The sequence below is a fragment of the Protopterus annectens genome, chromosome 3.part1 (assembly GCF_019279795.1).
Source record: "Protopterus annectens isolate FY-2018-M chromosome 3.part1, PAN1.0, whole genome shotgun sequence".
NCBI classification, from domain to species: Eukaryota; Metazoa; Chordata; order Ceratodontiformes; family Protopteridae; genus Protopterus; species Protopterus annectens.
Window position 1 is genome coordinate 1,632,528,572 of NC_056732.1, and position 26,768 is coordinate 1,632,555,339.

Below are 26,768 nucleotides of genomic sequence, written 5' to 3' on the forward strand. Positions count from 1 at the left end.
TCTCCTATCCTCCAACTCCTTTTATACCACAGTTTTTGTGGAAAGTAATGTGGAGCAAGGCTGCATTGATCCTCATTGCTCTCCTCTGGCCTCAACAGGTGTGGTTTCCCTTGGTCTCATCTGATTCACCCTCTGCAGGTGCCGGGCTCTGTTCTAGATCTCCACTCTCACTTGTCCGCAAAGCCTCACTCATTCATGTAAATCCTGAAGTTGACTGCATGGTTTCTCCAGTTGCAATGGTGGTTAGACAGTCCAGGCTTTCATCCCAAGTTGTATACATTCTGACTTCCTCACAGAAACCTTCCACTAGGAAGACTTAGCAAAAGCAAATAGAAAAGATTTTTGATTTGGGCTGCCAATAGGAATATAGATACATTTTCATCTCCTCTTCTGGCTACCTTAGATATTCTGGCCTCTCTTTTACATAGGATCATAGGAAGATACTAGGCTATTGGCCCTGATGCCCTTATAAGCCTAGCTAAGAGTTTAGCCAAGCCAGCACCTGCTGCCCCTGTCCAACAGGGACACAGGTGAAAACTCAAAGGTGTTTTTTTGTTTCCCATCCAGTTTTCCAGGTTGCGCTTAAAAAGGGATAATGAAGACATGGAGAGGGATTCAGTTCCACAGATGGGGGAGTCTCTGGAACACAAATCTGTCCCTCCAACAAGTCCTATTGATGTCACAGACCAGTGTGAGGTCGCGCATGTGGATTACTCAAGTGGAGCTTGATTTGCGGGTATGCAGCAGTCCCATCAAGGTGGGTCTGAGATTGCTTTGAATGCCAGACAGAGGGCACCTCTGAGGAGTCTGTATAAAACTGAGTGGAGAGACAGGGCTTTTAGCCTGTTTGTGAATGGTAGACGTTTGAGGCCCTGGATTCTCCTGGTGAGGAACCTCTGCGGTCTCTCCAGCTGCTGCATGTGCTTTGCGAGGTACATGCCAACAGGGGTGTTGTACTCAATAATGGGCCTTTTAAGGGACTAATACAGGGATGTTATGACCTCCTTGTCCCTGGATGAAATACCCTTACTTATGAGGTCGGTCATCTAGAAAGCTTTCTGTACAGTGGAAGCAACATGGTGGTCAGAAGTCAGGTTGCTATCAACCTAGGTGCCCAAATCCCTCATAATTGATTGCATGCTTAGGACATTGTTATAAATGTGATAATTCGTGTTGACATCACTCACCACAAAGGGGATGGTGATGCATATTTTGGTAATCAGCTTGAGACTGTTTCTGGTACCAGTCATTTGTTTGAGTGAGACCTTCATGGAGGATGTCCACATCACTAGGGGAATTGATGACAGTGCCCAGCTTGCAGTCATCTGCAAACTTGTTCAGCCATAGCCCACTGGTTTTGGCCTGCACCTCAGAAAAGTACATCTCAAATAACAGAGGCCCCAAGACCGATCCTTGAGGTACGCAAATAACAGAGGCCCCAAGACCGATCCTTGAGGTACGCCTCTTGTTATGGGTCTACTGATTGAGGTGGGTTCCCCTATTTTGACTAGGTGGGATCCATCAGTCAGCCAGTTTGCTACCCATCTGGTAACATGTGGATTGATGCCTAGTTGAGAGAGTTTATCTATTATGCCTGAGTGGGAAATAGTGTTGAATGCTTTGGCTAGGTCAAGGTAGGCGGTGTGCACCATCTTCACCTCGTCCATGGCTTTGGTGACTCTCTCAAAAAAGTCGACCAAATTTAACAGACATGACCTCCCCTTGATGAAGCCAAACTGTGTGGGATCAAGTGTTTGGAGGTTGCCAGTGTCCTTGTTAATGAGGTCCATGATAATCTGTTCCATGGCCTTGCAGTTCAGGCTAGATAGGCTGATGAGTCTGTAATTTCCTGGATTGGTGGACGCTCCACCTTTGTGCAGAGGGATGACAGTGTCTGTCCTCCACTCAGCTAGGACGAAGCCGGTACTCAGGCTTTGGTTGAGTAATGGTGCTGCAAGTTCCTGCCTAAGTTCATGTATGATGCAGCCGGGGATGTTATCGTGTCCCATGGAGGCTGCATTCTTTGCCTTTGAGAGGGCAGTGATGACCTAGTCCCTAAATATAAGGGGAAGGGGGCAGGTACTGGGGAGCTCCTGATTTACTGATGGGGGGGGGGGACAGAGCGGTGAAGTTTTCACTGAATCTGTCAGCCATCAGGTTGGCTATATCTGCAGCATTTGTGTTTATGGTGTCCTTGACCACCAGTTCTGAGCAGATCTCTTTATTTCCTTTCAGATTGCGGACATGTGAAGAAGGCCTTATGATTGTCTCTAGTAGATGTGGCCAATTTGGACTTGAGGTTTGCTTTGGAGGATTTCACTAGTGCTCTTATTTGCTTGTTCAAGCTAAGGAGAGATTGCTTCCAATTGAGCACCTGCTCCTTCTTTGTCCTGGACAGAATTTTTTTCCTTTTGTTATAGTTTATTTATTGCAGATGTCCACCAGACAGGTTTACTCTTCCTTGCGGAGGATGATTTTGTCCTGTCGGGTAACTGCTGATGATTTAGATCCATGGTTCTAGTGTTAGGGGGATAATTCATTTCTGGAGATGCAAGACAGCTGGGATCACTGGTCCTTAAAGGCAAGGAAGGCTAGAGCCTGTAAAATAGTCAAGTGCAGTGTTTTCATGTTTCTATGTGGTAGCTTAGGGTTTTATGGTATTGATCTTACTTGGGGACCTCTGTGATCTTTCTTCCTGTTTGATATGTCTAGTGAGGTACATCCCAAAGGGGATATTTTACTCTGTAACTGTCCTGTATAGGTCTGAGACATAATTTTCCCTTCTCTGCTTGTTATACTACCCAGTATGCCCAGTCTTCCTCTCCACCATATTATGTGCTAAAAAAAACCCTGCCCCAAAAAATGCACAAGGAGTATTACTACAGGGGAGTAGTGTTAATTTCTTTCTTGTTTAGTTCCGTTGGTTCCTTGTCACGGTTGCATGATTTGTGATGCTAATAGCTGGCAGCATTGCTGACTGTATTAGTTGCTGAAGCTTGTTGCATGGCCTCTGGTTTTATATAGGTTCATAGAAGATTACTAGGCTTAGAGCCCTTACAAGCCTAGCTAGTTTTGGCCAGATTTTTAACTAATTCTATCCCTAGGGGAAAGATAACAAGGATCAGCAAGCAGCATTTTGACAATTTTTACAGGCTGCTTCTGTCCATAAGGGACATAGGTGCCACCACAGGAGTGAATTTGTGATTTCCCATCCATTGGTCCATATTGTGCTTGTAGAGGGTCAGTGGAGGGATGTGCTTCATATGAATAGGAAGCTTATTCCAGACGAAGGGCAGTCTGTGCGACACGTATCTGTCCCTCTAGCATGATCTGTTCACATTCGAGATCAGGTCTAGATCTTTGGAGCTGTCAACCCCCATACAGTTAATTTTGCAAATGTGCAACATTTCAGTCAGGACTGCCTTTTGTAGGTCAAACACAGATCACCCCTCAGTAATCATTAGTAAACTGAATTCAGTGATAGGGCTTTAAATTGGTCTGCGTGACATGCTGGTTATACTGTGTATTTTTTGGCAAAAGATCTCTTGAGGACATTCCAGCTGTTGCAGGTGCCTGGTGAGATACATGCCAAGGGGTGCATTGTACTTAATTATTGGTTTGAAGAGGGCCGAGTACAGTTGTACTATAACAACCTTAGCTCTGGATGCCATGCCCTTACTTAAACGCTGAGCCACATAGAAAGATTTCCTCATCATCGTGGACCCTTGGTGGACAAAATTCAGATTACTGTCATCTGAGTACCAATATCTCTCACTGTTTGGTCAGCTGTTTGTGGTGAGTGCCATCAGTGTTGTAATTTGCAGGGGGGGTTGTTTTCCCAAAGGGTACTATTGTTATTATTTTATGTGTTTGTTTTCTTCATGGCTGTAAACATTAAAATAGGCCTTGTACAGAAGGTCAAATGCTTCCTTGATCCTCTTCAGGTTGGGTTCCCAAGGCTGAGGAAGTTGTGAACTCCCTTGATACTCATGACACAAACATCAGAACCTTCCTTCTTCAAGATGGGTGACTGTAAATTCACTCCTGATGTGACACCCATATCCCTTATGGACATAGGCAGTTGGTATCAATTACCATAGACTCTTACCTCTCAGAACTTCGCTCACCTAAGTACTGACATTTGGGACAACTTGGGAAAAATATGTATAGGCTTATAAGGTCTCTAGGGCCGTAAGCCTAGTAACCTCCTATGAAAGTATGAAACTTGACTCAGAGCTGCACTCTTTCACTTTCATTGTGTGCTCAGTCAGAAGGCCAAATTTAAGGTTTGAGGCCTGCTTCTTAGATTACACTATATAATGCTTCAGTACCTCAGCTGTGTTCTTTTTCTTTTTTACACTGATGATATTAGGAAGCTAGCTTCACTCTTGATACATGTATAATGAAAACAGAAGTCCTAGAAAGAAAAGCAGACAGATTGTGCATTTTTAGTCGTACTTTAAATCGTGTAGTAATTACAGTGACAGTGTAATGAATTAGTTTTGGGCCTGTTTTATTCTTGTTGTTCAAACATGATGGCAGATGTTCATCGTGTTACCCTGCTGCAGTCATCACACTTGGGTTATCCTGCCATCAGGCGGTCCCGCAGTTGGCCAGAGTTCCAAAGTCTTGGTCCGGCGTCGGTTGCTCTCGCTTCTTCCCTGACGTCAGTGTGCCAGGGGTATATAAGAGGCATCCAGCGCCATTTTCTTCAGTCTTTCTTGCGCGGTGCCCGAAGCAGAAGCAGTTTGCAAGTGCCGGTCGGCCGACACCTGAGATTTTCTAATCGAATTTCAGTCCGAAGTCTTCAATAAAGCTAAGTACCCCATTGGGGAACCTTTTCTTGCCTCAGTCCGATGTCAGAAAAAGTTAACAATTGCATTTCTTGTGGGAAGCAAATACCTCATAAGGACTTCCATTCCTATTGTATTCCTTGCCTAGGTCCAGACCACGTCACTGGTTGTCGGTTTTGTACTAGGTTCAATAAACGAACTATCAAGCGTCGTTTTGATTTCGCTCGACACTACTTTGATAGGAAATTTAATTATACCATGCCGTCGGAGCAGCTGACTACCAGCATGCATAAAAAACACAAAGATAAGGACAGGCAGCCTAGAACCAAGCCAGACTCCGAGGCCTCTGCTGGCCCTGTCGTCGGTTCTCCTGTTTTCAGTGAGGCGTCTACGCAGCCCCTGACGACCGCAGAATTGGAGCCCCAGACAGCCTCGGATTCTCAAACGGAGAGTACTAGGCCGATGCAGCCATCTTCCTCAGGCCCTTCCGACACCAGAGCAGAAGGAGATCCTGGTGCAGTAGAAACACCTTCTGTTGCAGAAGGTGTCCTCAGACCGACTACACTCACCATTAAATCTTACGCTAAACTTAAAATTCCATTAAAACCTAAAAAGACTGTACATCAGTCTCCAGTTCAAGGCCCCATGCCTAAGAACCAGATGTGTAAGATGGCTAAAGATTTGATTACCCTAATCAGGGGTTCCCAACCCCCTCCAGACAAAAGGCCAAGATAAGAGGAGGATAATGCCTCCTCTGACCAGGTTTCAATTTCCTCAGACTCTTCTGAGGAACAGGATTACTCCTTTCCCCCTTATGAAGATTCTGATGCTGAAGACTCTACTCAGCATCTCCCCCTGAAGACTATTCCTTTGGGGAAACTTTGCATACCACGAGGGAACATTTCCAGTGGGAAGGCCAGGACTACTCTGATTCAAAGAAAAGGCTCCGAGAGTTCCTTTTACTTCCTCAGCACAGACCACTGGCTATCCCTCCAGATGTTCATCGTGTTACTCTGCTGCAGTCATCACACTTGGGTTATCCTGCCATCAGGCGGTCCCGCAGTCGGCCCGAATTCCAAAGTCTTGGTCCGGCATCGGTTGCTGTCGCTTCTTCCCTGACGTCAGTGTGTCAGGGGTATATAAGAGGCATCCGATGCCATTTTCTTCAGTCTTTCTTGCCTCGCGGTGCCGGAAGCAGAAGCAGTTCACAAGTGCCGGTCGGCCGACACCTGAGATTTTCGATTTGAATTTCAGTCCGAAGTCTTCAATAAAGCTATGTACCCCGTTGGGGAACATTTTCTTGCCTCAGTCCGATGTCAGACAAAGTTAACAATTGCATTTCTTGTGGGAAGCAAATACCTCATAAGGACTTCCATTCCTATTGTATTCCTTGCCTAGGCCCCAGACCACGACGTCACAGGTTGTCGGTTTTGGGCTAGGTTTAATAAATGCACTGTCAAACGCCATTTTGACTTCGCACCGCATTACTTCGGTAGGAAATTCAATTATATCATGCCGTCGGAGCACCATGACAGAACCTATGACATTGCCAACATCCTAGCTGACAGGTTCAGCGCAAACCCCCCCCCACTCCCCACCGCACCAAAAGGGCAAATATCTATCCCAGCAGAGTGCGGCCCCCCTGACATCTCAGATGGTCAGGTAAGAGCTGCCCTCTCCAAAGCAAAAAACACAGCATCAATGGGACCAGACGGTGTCCCGGGCTGCATCCTACATGAACGCCAAGAAGAGCTAAACCCAAACATAAAACTACTGTTCAATCTCAGCCTTACTACAGGATATGTACCCAAAGAGTGGAGTACAGCAACAGTGGTCTCTCTCCACAAAGGTGGTGCCTCAACGGATCCTGGAAACTATTGCCCCATAAGCATGACTAGCTTGGTCTGCAAAGCTATGGAAAGGATCATCATGGACCTCATAAATAAAGATAGTGGGGACCTACAGACACTGGATCCTACCCAGTTCGGCTTTGGTAAGGGCAGATCCTGCCTCTTAAACCTGGTTGATTTCTTTGAAACAGTCACCAAGGCCATTGACGAGGGGAAGGTGGTCCACACAGCCTACCTGGACCTCGCAAAAGCCTTCGATACAATACCCAACTCTGGCATTATAGATGAGCTCACCAGCTTAAATATAAACCCCTATGTCACTAGATAGGTTGCAAACTGGCTCAAGGGCAGAACCCACATGGTTAGAATTGCTGGAGCCATGTCAGACTCCAAACCAGTTACAAGTGTCGTCCCACAAGGCTCAGTCCTGGGACCTCTCTTGTTCGGTATATATTTCTCGGAGGTACAGGCCAACATGGAAGGACTGTGGCTGACCAAGTTCGCAGATGGCTGCAAACTGGGCGCCATAATCGACTCTCCAGCTGACACAAGCATCCTCCAAAAGGGCCTCATAGAAACAGACAACTGGTGCCAGAGCCATGGCCTCAATCTAAAACATCCCCTTTGGCAAAAACAAAGTGCCCAAAAATTACCACATAGGTGGTAATCCATTAAGTACAGAAGAAGTAATTAGGGACCTGGGGACCCAAGTTGATAGCAATCTCTCATTTGACAACCACGTGGCCAAAGTGGTTAGAAAAACATTTTATATAGCCCACCTAATCATGAAGGGATTCACATCTAGATCAGGGGAGGTCATCGTGCCTCTTTACTCATCCCTCATCAGGCCCATAATTGAGTACAATGCCCCTTTTGGGAGATGTACCTTACCAGACACCTGCAGCAACTGGAAAGACCCCAAAAGTACCTCACCAAGAGGATCAAAGGGCTCAAACAGATGCCATATGCTTCCCGGTTAAAGAAACTCCAGCTCTACTCAGTGGCATACCGCCTGCTCAGAGGCGATCTGTGCCTGACGTATAAAGCCATGTCCAACCCGGAATTAATGGACATGCTGCACCTCAGAAAATCCAAATCCCATCAAGCTACGGCTCGAGACTTGAACCTCAGCACTGAAATAAATAGGACATGCTGGAGGGACAGATTCATAACCCAGCGGCTCCCTTCACTCTGGAATAAAATCCCAGTCCAGGTTAGCCAGAGTCCCTCATTGATTCTCTTCAAGAGGAATCTTGATGAGTGGATGGGAGATCGTAGGTTTACCCCGGGTATCACTTCTGTGTCACTGTTAGACAGAGGCACAGTATACTAACCTCGAAAAAGGGCATAGCAAAATTAATTTAAAATGGGTGGCGAAAGCCAAACACACTCTGGCTAGGCTTATAAATGCCCTAGGGCAGATAGCCTAGTATGAACCTATAAATTCATAAAAAATGCAAGGATAAGGACAGGCAGCCTAGGAATAAGCCAGACTCTGAGGCCTCAGCTGGGCCTGTTGCTGGTTCTCCAGTTTTCAGTCAGGCGCCTACGCAGCCCCTGACGACCGCAGAGCTGGAACCCCAGACAGCTACCGACTCCCAAGCGGAGTCTACTAGGCCGACGCAGCCATCTACCGACACCGGAGCAGATGTTCATCGTGCATACAGCTGCAGTAATCACAGATGGGTTCTCTGCCGTCAGGCGGGTCCTCGGTCAGCCGAATTCCAAAGTCTAGGTCCGGCGTTGGTTGTCGTCGCTTTCTTCCCTGACGTCAGAGAGACAGGGGTATACAAGACACAGCCAACGCCATATTCTTCAGTCTTTTTTGCCGTGAGGTGCCCGAAGCAGAAGCAGTTCGCAAGTGCCGGTCGGTCAGCTCCTGAATTTACAAAAAATTGGAAACCGAAGTCTTCATTAAAGCTAAGTACCCCGTTGGGGAAACTTTTCTTGCCTCAGACCAATGTCAGAAAAAGTTAACAATTGTATTTCTTGTGGGAAGCAAATACCGCATAAGGATTTCCATTCCCTCTGCATACCTTGTTTAGGCCCAGACCACGACGTCTCTGGCTGTTGCTTTTCCACTACTTTCAATAAATGCACTATTAAGCGTCGGGCGGAGTTCGCCCAACATTTTTTTGATACAGCTTTTGATTATAAAATGTCGTCTGAGACTCCGACTACCGTTTTGTCCAAAAAACGCAAGGACAAGGACCGACACTTGAGGTCCGCGGTCCCCACCGACACCATGCCAAAACCGGCTACACGTGGTCCGGTTCTCAGCGAGACGCCTATGCAGTCCCTCACTACCGACGACACTTCTTTGGTGGTGTCTTCTGTAACCGAGACCGCAGGCACCTCGGCCCTTACCCAGACTACAACCACCGAAGCCACTGTGAGCGTTGAGCCTCCTAATGTGGACAGGTCCACTTCCACCCATGGTGTCTTTAGGCCCTCATCTTCCTTTTCCATTAAGGCCTTTACTAAGTCCAAATCAGCCAGGCATCCCAAGAGGCCTGTTGCACAGGGCCCATCTCCAGGCCCCATGCCTAAAAAGCAGATGCTTAAAATGTCTGAGGATTTAATTACCCTTATCAGGGGATGTTAAGTTGTCAATCTCGCCTTCATTCTTGCTGGATGGGTTCAGAGCCGATCCTCAGCTCCGACTCGGCACTTTCTTAGCTTGAGAACTCCTTTTACCAGCTCGAGGCAACCCTATATCCCATGATGCAAGGCGGGACTACCCCAGATCTCGTTTGCCGCTTAGCGAAAGAGGTCTCCTTTGCCAGCTGAGGTAAGTGATTTTCTGGTAAAATCAGAAAAAGCTTAGTTAGGAATTTATTTTCCCCTTTTAGTCTTAGTATAGTCTGTAGTATATTACAGCCTACCCTATTCCCTTCCTTTCAAACTTTATAACCCTTTTTTATAACCTTTAGTATAAAGTTTTCAGTTAGGCCTAAAACCCTATTGGTTAATCCCTTCCTGTGTGTTGTGTGTAGGGGATTAATTTTGTGTGTTTGTTGGGGTTTGTGTGTGTTACTTCCTCCTAGGATATGTCTAGGGAAGGCAAGGTCTCAGGCTTTAAGAAGTGTGACCAGTGCTGTCAGAAAATGTCTCTGACAAACGTTCACACTTGTGTGTACTGCCTGGGGCCTTTGCACCTGCAGGACTCCTGTGCTTTGTGTCACGCCTTTAGCCAGAGAGACCTGCAGGAAAGGAATAAACTTATCCTCCGAGGCTTACTTAAGCCAGAAGGTTCTCCCTCTAAAGCAGGGTCTGGGAAACCTTCTAAACCACGAAGGCTCAGGCTTCAGTATCCAAGCCTCCTACGGTGGCTTCGCCCGTGGAGCCGATCGCTCGGCTGGAACCGATGCATCTACTGTTAAAGTAGTAGGGTGGCGCCGGCTGGCTCCGATACCTTCTACTGTGGCCTTGTCGGCCCGGCTGGAGCCGACACTTTATCCAGCATCGGGCCGAGAAACCTTCGGCTCCATCTGGAGTTCAGGGACTTCGGCTCGATGGCTTCGACCGAAGAGATCTCGGTCCCCTTCGATACTGAATATCCATTCGGCCCGGGTCTCCTCTTTGTCGGGCGGAGCCATCGGAGCCGATCTTTGAGATCTTCCAGGCTGTCTGACCACGACTTAGAGAGGGTGGTAAGCAGGCTGTTGAAGTCTCAGGCACTGGCCCAAATGCTCCATAGCCTGTCTCAACAGACTTCGCTATAGCCTTACCCTTGAACTTCCTCCTCCGACTCCACACCAGAGTTCGGAGCCGAGCTTCTCGGGACAGCGACTGTTTCGATGCGGAGCCGATACATCCTTCGGCTCCGCTGCCCCTCGGCTCCGATCTCCTCCTTGAGGCCTTCCTTGGAGGGATCCGGTCATCGGGTTTCCACTGTCGGCTCCGAGGGGCTAGTGGCATCGGACCCTTGTCCGACCCGCTCTCCTCTCGGGCTCGGCTTTGGTAAGCTTGGCGCCGACATCGGCCTCGAGCCTTCCCTCTCATTGGAGCCGGAATTCCTGTTTCTTCGAGCGGGATATTCCGGTCTCCCGGGAGGGAGCCTTTGAGGTGATGAGGAGTGTCCTGGCCTCTGAGCCTGGTCAACGGTCTATCCCTCTAGCTCCTCCCTCATCAGTGCCTGCAGACGCCTCTTGCCAGCCTCTTGCTCTCAGGCCCAGGGATCCATCACCCCAGGTTTCCCCACTGGGAAATTCCTCCTCTTCGAGGTTTCTCCTGATCCTGCAGGGGAACCCCTCGGAAGAGGACGTAAGAGGAAACACACAGACTCCCTGAGTCTACTACATCTGATACCGACTTAGATGAGTCGGAGGGTTCCCCACGGTCCCCTCTGAGGATGTCTCCTTTTCAGACATCCTTGAGCTCCTCAAACAGAGGGGAATTGGCCTCCATTGACCCCTCCGAGGATGAGTCGGTATACCTGGAGGCTTTGGATCCCGACCCTCCACCTCCTGGGTGTCTCCGCCTTCGACCCACTTATGCAGGTAGTGGCTCGGAAGGCGTGGCTCCAGATTCTGTGGAACCTGTCCCCAGAAGACCATCCAGATTCATTACGCCCCTTGGACAAACAGTTCCTTTCCAAGGGTGTCTCGGTGGATGCTATGGTGGTGGCGGCTGCCACTAAGAAGGAACTGGCGGATCCTTCAGTACCTGTCCATCCTCCTAATAAGGACTCTAGGACCATGGACAGGTATGGAAAGCGGATGTTTTCTTCAGCGACCTTTGCTATGCGTTCGCTGAATTATCTTTGTCACTTCACCAGGCTTCAACGAGATGTTCTCAAAGAACTGGGTGAAGTAGTTCAGGATCCTTCTGCTGCTGGGGCTCAGGAAAAGATTGCCTCGCAGCTTGCTATCCTAAATTCCATATCTAACTCCTCCATGCGGCTCATATCTTATGCGGCCGATGGAGCGAGCAGGGCCGCAGGCACAGGAGTTGCTCCTAGACGCCAAGCCTGGATGCGGCTTTTTAATTTTGCGGACCCCTTTAAGGCGTCCTTCACTAATACCCCCTTTGATGGTTCGGCTTTGTTCGGACCTCAGGTGAAGGATACCTTGACCAGGTGTGAGCAGGACGGTAAAACTCTTTCTGCCGTTGGAGTCCAGTTTTCCACTCCTTCTAGACCATATCCCAAGGGTCAGAAGGGGGGGAAGATGTGGTTCCGTAAATCCCAAGGAGCTACACCGGACGCACGTGGTCAGTTTACCCCCAGAGGCAGAGGGGTAACAATAATAGACGCCCTAGAGGCAGGGGGGGTCCTCAGAACCAAGGCAACAGGGAGTCTCTTCCTGAGAAGCCCTTTCAACATCCCTGAGGTGTTGCCCGACTGTCCACCCTTGGAGGAAGTCGGGGGAAGGATTTCACTGTACCCAGTAGCCTGGCAATCCCTATCACAAGAGATGTGGGTACAGTCAATTATATCCGAGGGTTACAAAATCCCTTGAAAGGTTTCCACCTCTACAGTCCCTTCCAGACATCTCACCCGGTCAAAGGGATTTGGCAGAACAGGAGGTTTCAAAACTCCTAGAAAAAAGAGCCGTCCAGACGGTGCCGGCAGACCAGGTAGGATCCGCGTCTACTGAGATTCTTTTTGGTCCCCAAAAGGACAGGAGATTGGAGACCAATATTAGACCTGAGCAATCTAAACAGATTTGTCAAGAAGGCAAGATTCGGATGGTCACGCTTCAGTCCATTCTGCCCTTTCTGGGCAAGGACAACTGGATGTGCTCTATAGACCTTCAGGATGCGTACTATCACATAAAGATTCACAGGCTCCAGGAGGTTTCTCTGCTTCGGCTAGGGACCAGTCATTACCAATTCAGAGCCCTGCCCTTTGGCCTCACTTCAGCCCCCAGAGTGTTTACCAAATGCATGGCAGTGGTCACAGCTCATCTGAGATGTCAAGGATTCCAGGTATTTCCTTATTTGGACGACTGGCTCCTCTCCGCCACCACCAAGTGTCAACTTCTTCAGACCAGAGACTACACTCTGCAGCTTTGCAGGAGTTTGGGAATTTCAGTAAATTTGAAAAATCTTCTCTGCGGCCTTGCCAATCTATCACCTTTATAGGCAGAATTAAACACCGTAAAAATGTCAGCCAGACTAACAGATCAAAGAATTCTGGACATCCAAAAATTCGTTCGGCTTCTTTTGCAAAGCAACAAGATCAAAGCCAGATTTATACTGAAGGTTCTAGGTCTTATGGCTGCGGCCATTGTTCTCCTTCCACTAGCTCGCTTCCACATGCGTCTTCTGCAGTGGATGCTTTTCATGCAGTGGTCGTACCACAGTCTCCCGATGAGGCACGAAATCTTAGTCACACAGTCGTGCAGGGCTCATCTGGAATGGTGGATATCTTCCCCTCTTCTTCATCAGGGCCGACCCTTTATTCCCCCTCCTCCAGTTGCCACATTCACTACGGATGCCTCTCTGATCGGGTGGGGGGGCATTATCAGGGCAGGATGATCCACGGGACGTGGCAACCCATAGAATACCATCTGCACATAAATGTACTGGAGATGAGAGCAGTGCTTTTAACGTTGCAAGCCCTCGACGTCTTTCTTCCCACGGGCACTATTGCAGTACAAACGGACAACATGTCCGTGGTCTGGTACATCAACAAACAGGGCGGAACCAGGTCCTATCCGTTATGTCGAGAAGCTCTCAGACTTTGGCAATGGGCGATCTCTTCTCAGCGTTTTCTGATAGCAACGCACATCCCCGGCAGGTCCAACCTATTGGCGGACAGGCTCAGCAGATCTATTCTGATGCCTCACAAGTGGTCTCTCAATCAATCTGTAGTGGATCAGATTTTTCTGAAGTGGGGCACTCCTTGTTGCGATCTTTTTGCTACTCCTCAAAACAACAAGTGTCCAGATTATTTCACTCTCTTTCCCCTTCCAGGCCAACCCCTGAGAGACTCTCTAACCCAGGATTGGCCTCGGGGACTTCTATACGCTTTTCCTCCCTTTCCCTTGATTCCACAAGTCATTCAGAAAGCCACCGTTTTGAGAGCCAAATTGATCCTCATTGCTCCATATTGGCCTCAACAAATTTGGTTTCCGTCTCTGCATCGTCACCTTCTGGTGCAGCCCTGGCATCTGGACCCAGTTTCGGATCTCTTGATCCACCAGTCGGGTCAGCAGCACCGGGCCATTCATTCTCTCAACCTCACTGCTTGGTTGCTCCACTTCCTTCCTTAGCCAGGCTACCGATGATTTCTGACTCAGTCAGAGACATTTTAGTGTCTTCTTTGAAGTCGTCCACTAGGACTGTTTATGCTAGCAAGTGGCGACGTTTTTCTATTTGGGCAAACTCCAGAAATATTGATCCCTTTACTGCTCCTGTACATTCTGTTTTAGATTTCCTGGCGGAGGTTTTTCATTCAGGATCCTCGTCATCTACAGTCAAAGTACAACTGGCTGCTATTTCCAAGTATCATGTTGGCTTGCATGACAATAACATTATGTCTCATAGATTATGCAAGGCCTTTTTCTCCTAAAACCACCTATAAAGCATCCTCCTCCGCAATGGGATCTAAACTTAATGTTGGCATCCTTGATACTACCTCCCTTCGAACCGTCTGCTTCATGCTCTTTGAAGTTATTGACCTGGAAAACTATATTTTTACTGGCTGTCACTTCTGCAAGAAGGGTTTCCGAGATTCAAGCTCTCTGCATTCGTTCACCTTATTTGGTTTTTCATAAGGACAGGGTATCATTAAGAACTAACCCTTCCTTTCTTCCCAAAGTCGTGTCTCAAACCAATATTAACCAATCTATAGATCTACCAGTCTTTTTCCCAAACTATTCCGACAGAGCTGAACAGAAACTGCATTTTTTGGATGTCCATCGTCAGCTCAGGTACTATTTGCATAGAACTAAACAATTCAGAAAATCGGACCAATTATTTGTCTCCTATGCAGAAAACAGGATGGGTCTTCCAGTTTCTAAAGTGACCTTATCCAGATGGTTGACTTCCACCATTTCCTATGTGTACTCTCTCAGAGGCAAACAACTATCTTCTAAGCCAAAAGCACACTCAACCAGGAGTCTATCCACTTCTGCAGCTTTTCAGGATAGACTACCCATTGATACCATTTGTGCAGCAGCTACTTGGGCCACGCCTCATACCTTTGTCTCTCATTACAAGTTGGACTTGGCCTCCAGAGATAGGGCCAGTTTTGGTTCCACAGTTCTCAAGAGTCTGTTCCATTGAGCCACCGGGATACAGGTGCTAGGGACGGTCCCATCCAGCAAGAATGAAGGCGAGATTGACAACTTAACATTTAGAAGTTATGTACCTACCATAACGTTCCATGTTAGTTGTCTTCTCGCCTTCTTTCTTCGTCCCTCCCTCCTTCCCCCTGGCCTGGACAGATCTTGAAAAGTCTCCTCTTCTCAGGTTGTTCTCTCCTGACTCTTAGGTAGGAGAGTCATTTGTTAGGAGTTGTTGTTTCCTAGTTGTTCTAGGTTTATCCTTAGCAGGGTATGTTAGCTACCAAACGAGATCTGAGGTAGTCCCGCCTTGCATCATGGGATATAGGGTTGCCTCGAGCTGGTAAAAGGAGTTCTCAAGCTAAGAAAGTGCCGAGTCGGAGCCGAGGATCGGCTCCGAACCCATCCAGCAAGAAAGAAGGCGAGAGAAGACAACTAACATGGAACGTTATGGTAGGTACATAACTTCTAATTCCCAACCCCCTCCAGACAAGAGACCCAGAGTGGAGGAAGATTCTCCCTCTTCTGATCAGGGCTCCATTTTTTCAGATCATTCTGATGTAGAGGAACTCTCTTACTCCCCTTTTGAAGATTCTGATGCAGAGCAGTCCATTCCTTCTGTATCTCCTCCTGAGGATTTTTCTTTTGGGGAAACCTTGCACACCTTGAGGGAACACTTCCATTGGGAAGGCCAAGACTTTTCTGATTCCAAGAAAAGACTTAGGGAATTTCTTTTTTTACCTCAACACAGACCTCTGGCGATACCGCCTGTCTTGGACATACTTGATGATGCTTATTCGGAGGCTTGCCTTAATCCGGATTCCCTGCCTCCTGCCCCAGTCAAGCCTGATAGGTACTACAGAGTTCCTAACTCTCACCAGTTTCTTTACAAAAGCCATAATGCTGACCCTGAAACCATTTCTCAAGGCCCCAAGGGAATGAAGGCCTCTACTGCTAAGAATCCACTACCTTCCGAAAGAGAGAGTCAAGATCCTTAGAAAGGTGGGGGAAAAAGGTATATACCTCGGCCACACTAGCCATGAGGGCCTTAAATTGTCAGTTTCATATGCTTAAATATCAGCAGTTTCTGTTATCACAGTTAAGAAATAAAATGTCTCAACCTGAACAACCAGATTTGAAGGAGTTGCAGGATATGATGCATAGTGCAGAACAAGTGGGTAAACACACCTTACAATGTGGCTATGATGCCCTAGAGGCCTCAAACAGAGCTGCTGTTACAGGATCAGTCATTCGTAGACATGCATGGCTTAGGGAACAAATCTTGCCTGATCAGGTGAAAGCTAAACTACTAGATGCTCCTTTACAAAAGGATGTGCTATTTGGTACTAATGCTGAGGAGATACTACGGAAAATGGAAGAAAAAGCCAAATCTATGCAAACTGTCAAAGCTTTTCTACAGGTTCACCCACCACGTTTTAGCAGAAATTGGCCTTCAAAAAACTGGTCCTTTCTAGCCACGGACAAGCCCCAAAGAGGTAGATACAGGCGCACAAGGGGCAGAGGACAATCACAAGGATCATATAGAGGCATGCAATGGCAAACTCCACCACCAAGAGGTGGCGAAGACAGTACACAACAATACAGGAAACAAACCCAATGACTTCCTCCTTTACATGCCAAGTAAGTCTCAGCTGGCAGCACCCTTGGGAGGAAAGCTGGCATTATTTACAAGAAATTGGCATATTGTCACAACAGACAAATGGATCCTGGACGTTATAAGCAGAGGCTACAGATTTCATTTTCACACCCTTCCGAAAATGAGAGGCATGCCAAACCTGCCACACAATCAAAGGGCAGAGGCACAACTACAAATTTCAAAGCTCATAGACATGAAAGCTATTCAAGAGGTACCTACTCACGAACAAGGTCAAGGTTTTTATTCCAGGCTATTTCTGGTACGAAGGAAAGGAACCGACTGGAGACCCATTTTGGACTTATCCATCCTAAACACATTCTTACTCATACCAAAATTCAAGATGCTCACATTACAGCAGCTTCTTCCCATGCTGGGCAAGGAGTTTTGGCTGGTAACATTGGACCTCAAGGAGGCATACCTGCATGTCCCAATCAGACAAAGCTGCAGAAGATACCTCAGATTTCTTGCAGGTTCAATCCACTATCAATTCTCTGCATTGCCCTTTGGCTTATCTACTGCCCAGAGTATTCACGAAATGCCTGGCATCAGTAATTGCCTACTGCAGACTTCAAGGGATACAAATTTACCCTTATTTGGACGACTGCCTGATCCAAGCGGACAGCAAGCACATACTTCTGGAACATCTGGCTTATGCAACACGGTTACTGAATTCTCTGGGATACACAATCAACAAAGAGAAATCCAGGCTAACACCATCTCAGAAAATAACTTTCCTGGGTGCCAACTTGGACACAAACACCCAGATGGCCTATCTTACGCCAGAAAAACAGGGGCAACTAACTCAGTACTTCAAAAAACTAGCAAATTGTACCAGGCTTACTGCAAGGAAAATCCTGCAGGCTCTGGGCTTCATGGCATCTTGCATTCTTTTAATCTCATGTGCAAAGTTGCATATGAGGAAACTTCAATGGTACCTAAAACACCTATGGTCTCAACACAGCCACAGTTTGGAAACAATAATACCAATAATTCCATGTTTGCAAAAGGAATTTCTATGGTGGGCCCAAGCATGTCAAACAAACACAGGTCTCCCATTCTGCAAGCCTCAAGCAAATCAAGTCATCACAACAGACGCCTCAGATTACGCCTGGGGGGCGCACATGACAGGCAGGTGCATTCAGGGCAAATGGTCCCAAAAGGAAAAGCACCTTCACATCAATCAAAAAGAAATGCTGGCAGTGATAAATGCAATTACAGCTTTCAGGGACCTCCTGCATCCAGGACAATTATTGATAAGAACAGACAACACCACAGTAATGAGGTACATAAACAAACAAGGAGGAACACATTCATACCCCCTGTGCAGACTAGCCATGACACTTTGGAACTTGGCTCTGGAATGGCAAATCGAACTTCAAGCACAGTACTTGCCAGGTTTGGAAAACACGTTGGCAGACAATCTAAGCAGAAATATGACAGATCCACACGAATGGAAGTTGCATCCTCAGGTGTTTACAAAGATAATCCAAGCATGGGGGAGGCCAGACATAGATCTCTTCGCCTCCCACAGGAATCATCAATTGGAAAAGTTTTGTTCAAGGACCTTTCATCCAAAGGCCTGGAGAGTGGACGCCCTTTCATTCAGTTGGACAGCATGGACAGTTTATGCTTTTCCACCTTTGCCTCTTCTGCCCAAGGTGCTCTTGAAAGCAAGAGCAGACAGACCAAAGGTGATACTGATTGCTCCAGACTGGCCAAGACAGCACTGGTACCCACTCCTGAGGCGCCTAACACATACTCCTCCCTGGCCCCTACCTCTAATGCCTCTTCTGCTGACTCAGCACAGCTACAAAACTCTTCACAGTCAGCTGAAAACACTCAATCTCGCTGCATGGAAAATTCCTTAACACCACAACAGACCCTACTCCCCAAGGAAATGCAGGATGTCATTTTGGAGGCCAGAAGGCCATCTACTAGAAAGGCTTACTCTGCAAAATGGAAACGGTTTTGCTCTTGGAATGAGAAAAAAGGCCAGGACCCTAGAAAACTGAATTTGCCTCAGGTATTACAGTATCTAGCTGAGCTGCTGAACAGTGGACTTTCATTTTCCTCCATAAAAATCCATGCCTCAGCCATTTCTGCAGAATTCAACACGGATCCCCCCTTATTCTCTCACCCACTCTTAAGACAGTTCCTCAGAGGGGCTAAGAATATAAGACCACCAAGGAAACAACCAGTGCCAGCTTGGGATCTTAATTACATTCTAGAAAAATTAACATTGCCTCCCTTTGAACCAGCTGCCTCAACAGATTTGCAATATTTGTCCTGGAAAACAGCTTTCCTTCTGGCCATCACTTCAGCTCGTAGGGTTTCGGAACTACAAGCCCTCATGGCTGTGCAGCCCTTTCTCATCTTCCATCAGGACAGGGTTTCCCTTCGAACCAACCTGTCATTTATGCCTAAAGTGGTATCCAGGGTAGCTTTAAATCAAGCCATACACTTACCTACCTTTTACCCCAATCCTCAAAACAAAGGGGAAAGGCTGCTACACTCCTTAGACATCCATAGACAGCTACGTTACTATTTGGACAGAACAAAGCCTTTCAGGAAATCAGAACAACTTTTTGTGTCCTATGCTGTAGGAGCTCAAGGGAAGCCTGTCTCCAAACAGACAATTTCAAAATGGATAGGCCACTGCATACGGTTTTGTTACTCCTATCATGGGAAATCTGTCCCTACAGGCCTCCGATCCCATTCCACCAGGGCCACAGCTACCTCTACAGCCTTCCTCAGAGGAGTTCCTACCAAAGATATTTTGGAGGCAGCCACGTGGAGTTCTGTGCATACCTTCACAAAGCACTACCACCTGCCTTTATATTCCAAAACTAGAGCAGGCTTTGCCACTGCTGTGTTGCAGGGCATGCTGGCTCATCCCAGTTCCACCTAGTGCCTACCACCCTGTGCGTAGCTTTGGGATTCTACCCATCTGTGATTACTGCAGCTGTATGCACGATGAACATAGTACAGTTTTGTATTAATGCACTAACCGACAATAATCCAAAAGCCGAACCCAGCATGGAGGCTCGGTCAGAACAGGAACCACAAACTTGCTTAGATTAACTTAGCTGGTATAACTTCCCCACCACAAATGCTCCGATGACGGGGTAATAGTGAAAACAAATTTTATTCCATAAAAACTTCCACACTGAAGCATTGACAAAATGCATTCCACGAACTGGAAAATTACAAATGATCAATACAGAGGGTTAAGCGCTTTCATCTGACTCTCTCAGATTCTGGGTTCGGGTTCTGAGGAAGTCTGAGAGAGTCAGATGAAAGCGCTTAACCCTCTGTATTGATCATTTGTAATTTTCCAGTTCGTGGAACGCATTTTGTCAATGCTTCAGTGTGGAAGTTTTTATGGAATAAAATTTGTTTTCACTATTACCCCGTCATCGGAGCATTTGTGGTGGGGAAGTTATACCAGCTAAGTTATTCTAAGCAAGTTTGTGTTTCCTGTTCTGACCGAGCCTCCGTGCTGGGTTCGGCTTTTGGATTATAGTACAGTTTTGTACCTACCATAAATGTAGATGTTCGAGTGCTAATACAGCTGCAGTACAGGTTTCCCTCTTGGTAAAGGACTAGTGGCTAACACCTCCTCATACAACCTAAATTGGGTTATCCTCCTATGGTGTATTTGCTTGCAACTACTGTTTTTTGATTACATTGCATTGCTTGAATATATTTATATATATAATTTATGTATTGCCTTCCTTCTGGGGGCACCTGACATCTGGGGCAAGAAAGACTGAAGAATATGGCGTCGGCTGTGTCTTATATACCCCTGTCGCTCTGACATCAGAGAAGAAAGCGACGACAACCGACGCCGGACTTAGACTTTGGAATTTGGCCGACCAAGGACCCGCCTGACGGCAGAGAACCCATCTGTGATTACTGCAGCTGTATTAGCACTCGAACATCTACATTTATGGTAGGTACAAAACTGTACTATTTAGACACCGGTGCTGAGGAAACACCTTCGGTTGCAGAAGGTGTCTTCAGACCGACTACACTCACCACTAAATCTTATGCTAAGCTTAAACTCCTTTAAAACCTAAGAAAACTGTTCATCAATCTACAGGTCAAGGCCCCATGCCTAAGAAACAGATGCTTAAGATGGCTGAAGATTTAATTACCCTTATCAGGGGTTCCCATCCCCCTCCTGATAAAAGACCAAGACAAGAGGAGGATTTTGCATCTTCTGACCAGGTTTCTCTCTCCTCAGATGCTTCTGAGGAACAGGATTACACTTTTCCACCTTATGAGGATTCTGATGCTGAAGACTCTATTCCCTCAGCATCTCCCCCTGAAGACTACTCCTTTGAGGAAACATTACATACCATGAGGGAACATTTCCACTGGGAAGGCCAGGATTACTCAGATTCTAAGAAAAGGCTCCGAGAGTTCCTTCTATTACCCCAGCACAGACCTCTTGCTATTCCTCCTGTTTTAGATATTGTGGATGATGTCTACTTGGAGTCCAGTTAAAATCCAGACTCTCTACCTCCTGCTCCAGCCAAACCAGACAGATACTACAGAGTACCTGACTCGCACAAATTCCTTTATAAAAGCCCTGTAGCTGACCCAGAAACCATATCCCAGGGTCCTAAGGGAGCAATGGCTTCTATGGCTAAAAATCATGTGCCCTCTGAAAGAGATTCCAGAGCCGTAGATAGATGGGGAAAGAAAATATACACCTCTGCAACTTTGGCTATGAGAGCATTAAATTGCCAGTTTCACATGTTGAAATATCAACAATTCCTGATGTCTCAGTTAAAACAAAAAATGAGCACACACTCAGAACAGCCTGAGTTCAAGGAAATGCAGGGTCTGTTGCATGCAGCTGAACAGGTGGGCAAGCATACTTTACAATTCCGATTTGATTCACTGGAAGCTTCCTGTAGAGCAGCTGTTACTGGCTCAGTCATTCGTAGACATGCTTGGTTAAAAGAGCAAACCCTCCCTGACCATGTTAAAGCAAAATTATTAGATGCACTTTTACAACAGGATGTATTATTTGGTGTCAAAGCAGAAGAGGTTTTCAAGAAAATGGAGGATAAGGCTAAATCTATGCAAACGGTCAAGGATTTCTTGCAGGTACAACCCCATCGCTTCAGCAGAAATTGGCCAACAAAAAATTGGTCCTTTCCAGCTTCAGACAGATCACAGAGGGGCAGATACAGATGCCCAAGGGGCAGAGGTCAGGCACAGGGCCCTTACAAACCTCGCCAATGGGGTTCTGCTACCCAGAAAGGAGGAGAAGACAGGCCCCAAGCTAGCAGAAGGCAGACACAATGACTCTGTCCTCAAACTACCAAGCAAATCTCTCCTGGTAACACCCTTGGGAGGAAAATTAGCACTTTTTGCAGACAACTGGCACATCATCACAAAAGACAAATGGGTCCTAGACATTGTCTCACAAGGATACAGATTCCATTTTCACACCTTGCCAAGGATAAAAGGAATGCCAAACCTGCCACCAAATCAATGGGCAGAGGCGCAAAAACAAATTACAGCTCTCATGGACATGAGAGCCATTCAACAGGTACCTACACAGGAGCAAGGACAAGGATTTTACTCAAGACTCTTTCTGGTCCCCAGAAAGGACAAAGCATGGAGACCCATTCTGGACCTTTCAATTCTAAACACCTATTTGTAAGTACCCAAATTAAAGATGCTAACACTACAGCAGCTTCCTCCCATGTTGGGCAAGAAGGCTTGGCTAGTAACGTTGGACCTCAAGGAGGCATACCTGCATGTCCCTATCAGACAAAATTGCAGAAGATACCTCCGTTTCATTGCAGGTTCAACCCATTATCAATTCTCTGCACTGCCCTTTGGCTTATCTACTGCGCCCAGGGTCTTCATAAAATGCCTGGCACCAGTAATTGCATACTGCAGACAAAGAGGAATTCAAATATTACCCATACCTGGACGACTGCCTTATTCAAGCAGAAAGCAAGGACATTCTTTTACAACACCTGGCGTTTGTCAAACACCTTCTAAGCTGCCTAGGGTACACAGTAAACGAAAATAAATCAAAACTAGTGCCCTCACAGAACATAATATTCCTGGGTGCCAGCTTGAATACAACGGCCCAGATGGCTTATCTCACGCCAGACAAGCAACAACAACTGACTCAATACTTCAAAATGATGGCAACAAAGACCCAACTCCCTGCAAGAAAAATTCTGCAGGCCTTGGGATTCATGGCATCTTGCATTCTACTAATACCATCTGCAAAACTGCATATGAGGAAATTACAATGGTACCTGAAAAGCGTATGGACTCAACACAGCCACAGCTTGGAAACAATGATACCACTCATTCCCTGCCTTCAACAGGAGTTTCTGTGGTGGGCACAGGCTTGTCACCTCAACAAGGGTCAGCCTTTCACCTCACCCACAGCCAGACAAACTCTAACAACAGATGCATCAGACTATGCCTGGGGAGCACACATGGCAGGACAGTGCATTCAAGGCAAATGGACTACAGATCAAAGGCATCTGCACATCAATCAAAAAGAAATGCTAGCAGTACAGAATGCCCTAACAGCTTTCAAGGACTTCTTACATCCAGGACAACTAATAATAAAGACAGATAATACCACAGTAATGTGGTACATAAGCAAGGGGGTACACACTCCTACCCTCTATACAGGCAAGCAATGACCTTGTGGAACACAGCACTGACTTACCAAGTTCAATTACAAGCACAGTTCCTGCCAGGAAAGAAAAACACAGTGGCAGACAACTTAAGCAGAAACATCATGGATTCCCACGAGTGGAAACTGGATCCACAAGTATTTGCAATGATAACTCAAAAATGGGGACGCCCAGACATAGATCTGTTTGCCAACCCCCAAAACTACCAACTTCAAAAATTTTGCACAAGGACATTCCACCCACAAGCTTGGAAAGTGGACACCCTCACATTCAGTTGGAAAACATTGACAGTGTATGCCTTCCCTCCACTGCCTCTTCTAGCAAAGGTGCTGCTGAAAGTCAGAATAGAGAGGCCACAAATGATGCTCATTGCTCCAGACTTGCCACGCCAGCACTGGTACCCAATACTAAGGAACATGGCCCACGGCCCACCATGGATTTTACCACAAATTCCTCACCTGCTCACCCACCAAGACAGTCAGATTCTACACAGCCAGCTCAAGACTTTAAATCTGGCTGCATGGCAAATCACCTAAACAACCAGCCAACTCCTCTAACTAAAGCTGTTATGGATGTCATTCTGGAGGCCAGGAGGCCCAGCACCAGGAAAGCCTATTCAGACAAATGGAAAAGATTTTGTGCCTGGAACCAGGCTAAAGGCCAAAATCCCCTTGAGCCAGACATTCCTCAGATTCTACAATATTTAACTGAGATGTTGCACAAAGGACTTTCCTTTTCATCTATTAAGATCCACGCCTCAGAGATTTCAGCTCACTACAATGGGTCTATATTATATCCTCGAATGCTTAAAAAAGCAAACGCTGGTTGATCGAACTTATTTTCGTGAAACTGCAAAATATTGAAGCAGCAGAAACTCAAATTTTTTCCTTGGGATTTGGTTGTCCGTTTCTGTTGCTTCGGTATTTTCAGTGTTATGGTGGAAAGTTACCGGTCGGATTCAAGTAAGTGTGCGATTGTGTGGATGTGAGTGTTAGGGTGATTTAGGTGAGTTAGGGTTAGGGCTCTGGTTAGGTGTGTGTGCGATTGAGTGGACATGAGGGTTAGGGCAGATTTAAGTGAGTTAGGTTTAGGGAGCGGGTGAGGTGAGTGTGCGATAGTGATGGACCTTAGGGTTAGGGTTTGGGTTTAGGTAAGTGGGTATTTAGTGGTGTGTGCATAGTTTAGTGTAGGGTTAGGTATCAGATTTTAGGTGTAAGTGTGTGGATTTCTGTTTGTTTGGTGTGCTTGTGTTGTGGGTATGTGTTTTGGATCAGCAATTTTTTTCCCTGGGAAAAAAATCGCTGATTTGACAGTTCGAGATTGTAAGCTTTCGCTTAAATTAGGTCGATCAATCAGCGTTCGCTTTTTTAAGCATTCGATGATATAATATAGACCCCACTACAACACGGATCCTCCCTTATTTTCACATCCACTCCTAAGACAGTACCCCAGAGGGGCCAAGAACATAAGACCGCCCAGGAGAGCACCAACTTGGGATCTCAACTTTGTTATGGAAAAACTTACACTGCCGCCTTTTGAACCAGCTTTCTCAGCTGATTTAAAGTTTCTATCATGGAAAACTGTCCTGCTGCTAGCAATAACTTCAGCCAGAAGAGTCTCCGAGCTACAGGCACTAATGGCAGTGGAGCCTTTCCTCATTTTTCATCAAGACAGAGTCTCTCTATGAACTAACCCCTCCTTTATGCCAAAGGTGGTATCCAGTGTGGCCCTAAACCAAACCATTTACCCACCTTTTTCCCAAACCCCCAGAACAAAGGAGAAAGACTCCTGCACTCCTTGGACATTCACAGGCAACTATGTTACTACTTGGATAAGACTAAGGCTTTCAGAAAATCTGACCAGCTCTTTGTAGCCTATGCTACAGGATCACAAGGAAAAGCTATCTCAAAACAGACCATTTCCAAATGGATAGGACATTGCATACGTTTCTGCTACAAACATCATGGAAAACCGGTTCCTGCTAACATTAGGTCCCACTCCACCAGGGCTGCAGCAACATCTACAGCCTTTCTCAGGGAGGTACCAACCAAGGATATTCTAGAAGCTGCAACTTGGAGCTCAGTGCACACCTTCACCAGACACTATCACTTAGCTCTATACTCTAAGACTAGAGCTGGCTTTGCCACTGCAGTTTTGCAGGGCCTTCTAGCTTCTTCAAACCCTGTTTAACTCCAGCACCCATCCTTAGCTTTGGAATTCAACCCAAGTGTGATGACTGCAGCAGGGTAACACGATGAACATAGTACAGTTTTGTACCTACCATAAATGTAGATGTTCGAGTGTTCACCCTGCTGCAGTCCAGGTTACCCTCCTTCCACCCCGTCTGACCTAGCTGAACCTTTCTATGCTTTTCTATCTGATACAACCTTTGTGGTGTATTTGCTTATAGCTGAAGGTATGCTTTGTATGTTCTTTACATGTTTTATTGGAAATATGTAGTGACCTCCTATTGGGGAGCACCTGACATCTGGGGCAAGAAAAACTGAAGAAAATGGCGTTGGATGCCTCTTATATACCCCTGGCGCACTGACGTCAGGGAAGAAGCGACAGCAACCGACGCCGGACCAAGACTTTGTAACTCAGGCGGACTGCGGGACCACCTGACGGCAGGATAACCCGTGTGTGATGACTGCAGCAGGGTGAACACTCGAACATCTGCATTTATGGTAGGTACAAAACTGTACTTTTCTCATCCACACAGATACAGGTGAGTATCTTTAGAATGCTATCAAATATTGAGAAGACCAAATACTGTACTATTTTATAGGTACTGCTTGTTATTCTTTTTATGTAAAAAAAAATGTGTTTGCTGTGAAATACTCAAGCTATGGTGCTCTTTTTGACTTGGTTATGTTTTGATTATTTGGATATATGCATTTATCTTCACACTTGATAAGTTATTTGTTTAAGAACTGTACCTTTGTAAACCAGTAATCAAGACCTTGTTGTTTTTATTACAGAAGTGCAGAAAGGCGAATAAGGCATAATGAAATCCGTAAAAAGTATGGTATGTATACCTGAAAAACCAAAGATTGCTCCGTTCATTCCTGAGACTTTGGTTGTTTGTTTGCTGCCTGTTAAGTATCATATACAAGGAACCTAGGAAGCTTCAACTCTGTGATGGCGTTCTGAATCCATTTTTTTAGGCTTTCTTGTGATTCTTCAAGCTGCATGCAGCTTAGAAAATAAGTGCCATTTCAGCCATTAGCAGTGTGTTACTGTGATGCTTAGCTTTCCTGTCACTTGCCTAGACTAAGGCATAGAACCATTTTAGTAAAAGAGCACAGATTTTTATGACCTGGCAGTATGCATACACTTTGAGAGGGTTTAGTGCCATCCCCAAACAGTATGCATTAATTTACACTTGTGCTAAGGTAAAAAATACTCCCAAACTGTGGGTGTTCCAGTTCTAACAAAAGTAGTTTTTCTAAAGCAAGGATTTTGTCAACAGAAAGTGCTTCAGGACCACACAGTGACTGTCACTAAGATTATTTCTTGTACTGCTTTTTTGTTTTTTCATGGTAGCA

The 26,768-nt window shown here is 46.4% G+C and overlaps 1 protein-coding gene across 2 annotated transcripts in view; it reads left to right on the top strand.

Annotated features, from left to right (window-relative positions):
* LOC122798587 (pituitary tumor-transforming gene 1 protein-interacting protein-like) overlaps positions 1–26,768 on the top strand; it is a 956,210-nt gene that overhangs the window by 812,843 nt on the left and 116,599 nt on the right. For both annotated transcript variants that reach the window (XM_044067656.1, XM_044067655.1), the window contains exon 6: positions 26,202–26,248. In XM_044067656.1, the coding sequence (XP_043923591.1) occupies positions 26,202–26,248 (47 nt within the window). The remainder of the gene's footprint in view (positions 1–26,201; positions 26,249–26,768) is intronic.